Genomic DNA, 4,679 nt, shown 5'->3' on the forward strand with positions numbered 1-4,679 from the left:
AGGACAGAATTATGAAAGGTGGAAGTCTTTTTTTAATATTTATTTTTTTAAATATTTATTTTTATGTGGTGCCGAGGATCAAACTTAGGGCCTTGCACATGCTAGGTGAGTGCTCTACCGCTGAGCCACAACCCCAGCCAGAAAGGCAGAAGTCTTTGAGAAAAAGGTAATCTTGGAGTTGGATCTTGTAGGATATGAAGGATGTGAACACCTAGAGTAGAGTGGGACAAAGCAGCCAACATTCTAAAAAAGAAAACCCTACGAGAGCTATTGGGCAGAAATGGTGAGGGCATGCCAATAGCTAACCAAGTGAGGCCTGAGGAGAGGGAGTGACTTGGACAGCATGGGGAAGCCCTCCATCCCCACACATGACGGAGCACCAGAATTCAAGGACTGCTGGTTGGAAATGCCAAGCTCAGGGGCTGGCCTTGGTTTGATGGGCCATCCAAAGCTTTTTGAGAGTGGGAGAAAACAAAATCCTTAGTTTGCTGTGTGGTCTAAGAAGGATTACCTTAATTTGTCTTCAGGGTTCTTTGTTTATTTTTGACCTTTCAGGGTTTTGGAGCAGTATTAGCACAAGACAGTCTGGGCATTAATGTGGAAAATGATCCTCTCTCTTCTGCGAAGGGTACGCTAATGTTGAACTTTGAAACCCCCATATTTACATGTTCTTTATTCCAAAATACGATTTTTTTGATTGTCATCTTCTTCTGATTACTTTTACTATGTATGTATTGAGCACAGCAATCGCTCTGGTGATGAGGCCTAACTACATCCCAAATCCCTTTTTACCTACTTTGCCACAATTTCCTCTCCTAAGGCATTTTGAAGCTAAGCATCACCTCTGCTTTCAGATACATACAACCCTGCCAGCGAGCATGATGGAAAAATTACTCAGTGAGAGATAAGGCAAGTGCAGATTGTATCTTATCTGGAGCTTCAAAAAAATTCACACTGGCTTTAGCTAAATTGTAACTCAGGGAGCACAGGTGCTTACAATCGATTGTTTTGTGCCCAACACTGACTTTTCTTCCTGTATGAATGACTCACTTGAATTGGAAGGTGCAATAATTTGCTATTTCTTTCCAGTCTAGCTGGAGTAGTAATATCTATAGCCTCGAGGACCAAGCACAGGACTTAGCAGAAAGGGGACAATGAAGCTCTATTTTTTGAAAAAAAGGAAAAGAGAGGCAGAAGAGCTGAGATGGAGTAGATGTAGGAGTTTACAAAGCCCCATTCCCCTGATAATGAACCCTCTATGGTCCAGATAAATTTGCATTTCAATGACGACTGAATACTGCTAAAGATTTTATGAAATGTTTTTTGCAAATGTTCATTACATTTGTTATTCATGCAGAAATTCTGCGATTACTAGTATTATTTTTATCCTTAAATAAAAAACGAGGAGGGCGTTTATTCAAGGAGGAAAAGGATGGACGACTGGTCCAGAAATTTTACATTTTGTACTGGAAAAATCAGGCAGAGAAGGCATGAAAGCATGAGAGAAAGTGAGAGGGAGTGGTGGGGCCAGACACGGTGTCTGTGTAGGTAATTGTCGAGAGGGCTGCATTTTCTGACTCAGAGAAGTAAAAGATGGCGTTGTCCCATGTGTGATGATCTGCAAAGGAGCAAGTCACCAACCCCTCCGGAGACCAGGCTCGTCTTCCTTCATCCCCTCGACTCTTCTAAGTCGGCAGCCCCAGCTCAGAAAGCAAGCAGGGAGGCAGCTCTTTAAAGCAGGCCTTCTCCGGACGCCTGGGACTCCTAGAGGGAGGGTTTTCCCTAATTGTTTTCTGGAGCGGGGCTCGGGCTACACTCCAGGACCAGCAGGCGGTCTGGCGGGAGCTGTCCGTGGTGCCGAAGCCTTCCGGGCTTGGAGGGACCCTGCGCCGGCGAAGCGCGCTGCAGCCTGGGCACAAGGCTCAGTGGGTCCGCAGTAGGGCGAGAGCCCCAAGTTCCGCGACGAACTCCGGGCGCCACGCTGCCACCCCCTGCCAGAACCCTCCAGCGCCCCGGTCAGCCTTGGCTGGGACTCTCCGCAGGATCCGGAGCTGAAGGGCAGGTCTGTCTTGACTCCCCCATCTCCCCGGTGCATCTCGACCCTCACCCCCACTCCCTCCCCTGCGCCTTCCCTCTTAAGACCGCGCCACGTCGTCCTGACAGCCAGCGCCTCCCGCTTCTCCTCATCTCCCTCGCGCTCTTCGTGTGCGGGAGTCTCAGAGGCGCAGCAAGCTCCGCAGCCGAGCCTACCCCGCGCCTCTCCAGCCCCGGCTGGCCGGCCCTCCCCCTTCCTGGCTCGGTCCTCCGGCACTGCCCTCCCCACTAGTACTCTGAGCGCAGAGTTGGGAAATGCACGCCCCGCCCCCATTTTCCATACAAGGGAGCGCTGGAGTGGAGGGCGGGCCAGAGGGGAGGCGCTCCCAGCCCCTCTCAAAAGCTTTGAGCCCACTGGGAACCCCTGGATCCGTTCAGCCGCGGCAGAGAAGCCAGAAGCCCGGGCTGCCGTCGCGGGCGGAGGGCCGCTAGAGGACAGCGCAGGTCCTGCCCCTCCCTTCCTCTTGGGAGCGCTTTCCCCTCCGCCAAGCCCCACTCCAGGTAGGACCTCGCTCCTGGGTCTGGACTGCGTAGACCTGAAGGGCTATAAATGAAGTAGGAATAGTTTAAGTAACCCGTGCATGTCTAATCACGCTTGGATTTATTTCACACAGGAAGAAGGACTGCAATTTTTATTGATTTTGGTGTTGTTGGGTGGCCAATTATTCCAAGGGGAGGAATTGGGTGGTGAGGGGCTGGCGCGATTGATGTAGAAGGGGCGGATGGAGAACAGAACGTGACGGACTTCAATTATCTTCGAACAGGTGGCCATGACCTCACTGCCTGCTCGAAACCCCAGGGTCCCTGACTTGTTTTCTGGGCTGCCGGCAGCAGCCACAACTCCGGCTAACCAGAGCACAGAGGCCTCGCCGGGCAACGGGTCAGCAGCAGGCCCCGGCGCGCAGGCCATCACGCCATTCCAAAGCCTGCAGCTTGTGCATCAGCTGAAGGGGCTGATTGTGCTGCTCTACAGCGTCGTGGTGGTCGTGGGGCTGGTGGGCAATTGCCTGCTGGTGCTGGTGATTGCGCGAGTGCGCCGGCTGCACAACGTGACCAACTTCCTCATCGGCAACCTGGCCCTGTCAGACGTGCTCATGTGTGCCGCCTGCGTGCCGCTCACGCTGGCCTACGCCTTCGAGCCACGCGGCTGGGTGTTCGGCGGCGGTCTGTGTCACCTGGTCTTTTTCCTGCAGCCGGTCACCGTCTACGTGTCGGTGTTCACACTTACCACCATAGCAGTGGACCGTTACGTCGTGCTGGTGCACCCGCTGCGCCGGCGCATCTCGCTGCGCCTCAGCGCCTACGCGGTGCTGGCTATCTGGGCGCTGTCCGCGGTGCTGGCGCTGCCCGCCGCCGTGCACACCTACCACGTCGAGCTCAAGCCACACGACGTGCGCCTCTGCGAGGAGTTCTGGGGCTCCCAGGAGCGCCAGCGCCAGCTCTACGCCTGGGGGCTGCTGCTTGTCACCTACCTGCTCCCCCTGCTGGTCATCCTCCTGTCTTACGTCCGGGTGTCGGTGAAACTTCGGAACCGCGTGGTGCCGGGCTGCGTGACCCAGAGCCAGGCGGACTGGGACCGTGCGCGGCGTCGCCGCACTTTCTGCTTGCTGGTGATGGTCGTGGTGGTGTTCGCCGTGTGCTGGCTGCCGCTGCATGTCTTCAACCTGATGCGGGACCTTGACCCGCAAGCCATCGACCCCTATGCCTTTGGGCTGGTGCAGCTGCTCTGCCACTGGCTCGCCATGAGCTCTGCCTGCTACAACCCCTTCATCTACGCCTGGCTGCACGACAGCTTCCGCGAGGAGCTGCGCAAGCTGTTGCTCACCTGGCCCCGCAAGATCGCACCCCATGGCCAGACCATGACCGTAAGCGTGATCATCTGATGCCCTGTGCCAGGCCTGGGCTGGAGAGTTCCAGGTTCTCTGGCCTCCAAGGTTGGACTGGAGACCTTATTTCCAGAGCTAAACCAACACAAGGGAAAAATTTCCAACCCAGACTGTTTGTCTAGCGTCCTGTCTTGTTCTTGTGTCTTTTAAAATGCTAAGTGGGCTTTGCAGTGTAGGAGGCCAGGGAAGAGGATTTATTATTTCTTCCTTATGTCCTGGAAAGACAAACAGACCTTTCTCTGGGGTCAGAAAACGTTTTAGAACCATGGTTTTCATCCCTGCTTTCTCTTCCTCTTGCTCAGTGGTGATTAAGGAACACTGTGGGTGGGATTCCAAATGGTCTATTGGGGTTGGCAGAGGTTTTCAGCTTGCCTTTTTAAAAGGACTCAGCTGAGATAATGCCTGGTATTCTTACATCAACTTGAACCCTTGACTCCAGGATTTCAGGTGAATATGTTTTACAACTCTTTACTTAGGATTTCAGCATTTCCTGAATAAGACCATTAGGCACAAAAGGATTTTAGTTTTAAAACCACTTGAGTTTATAGTACAAAACCACTTACAAACTGCCTTTCAAAAAGTCTTGTTTTTGTTGTCCTTTGTTATTACTCCTCAACTACTATTTTAAAATGATGAGATGGATTAGTCAATGAATAGATGGCTAAAGAGAAAAAGGTCCAGTTCATTAAGGGGACATAT

General features: G+C 52.7%; 1 protein-coding gene across 1 annotated transcript; it reads left to right on the top strand.

The window, feature by feature from the left end:
• The first annotated feature begins 2,864 nt into the window (after window positions 1-2,864).
• On the top strand, window positions 2,865-3,977 carry Prlhr (prolactin releasing hormone receptor). Its single transcript, XM_027930408.2, has one exon. The coding sequence runs from the start codon at window positions 2,865-2,867 to the stop codon at window positions 3,975-3,977; it is 1,113 nt and encodes a 370-aa protein (XP_027786209.1).
• Window positions 3,978-4,679: the final 702 nt, after the last annotated feature.

This window comes from Marmota flaviventris, chromosome 4 (genome assembly GCF_047511675.1).
Source record: "Marmota flaviventris isolate mMarFla1 chromosome 4, mMarFla1.hap1, whole genome shotgun sequence".
In the NCBI taxonomy this organism is placed as follows: Eukaryota; Metazoa; Chordata; class Mammalia; order Rodentia; family Sciuridae; genus Marmota; species Marmota flaviventris.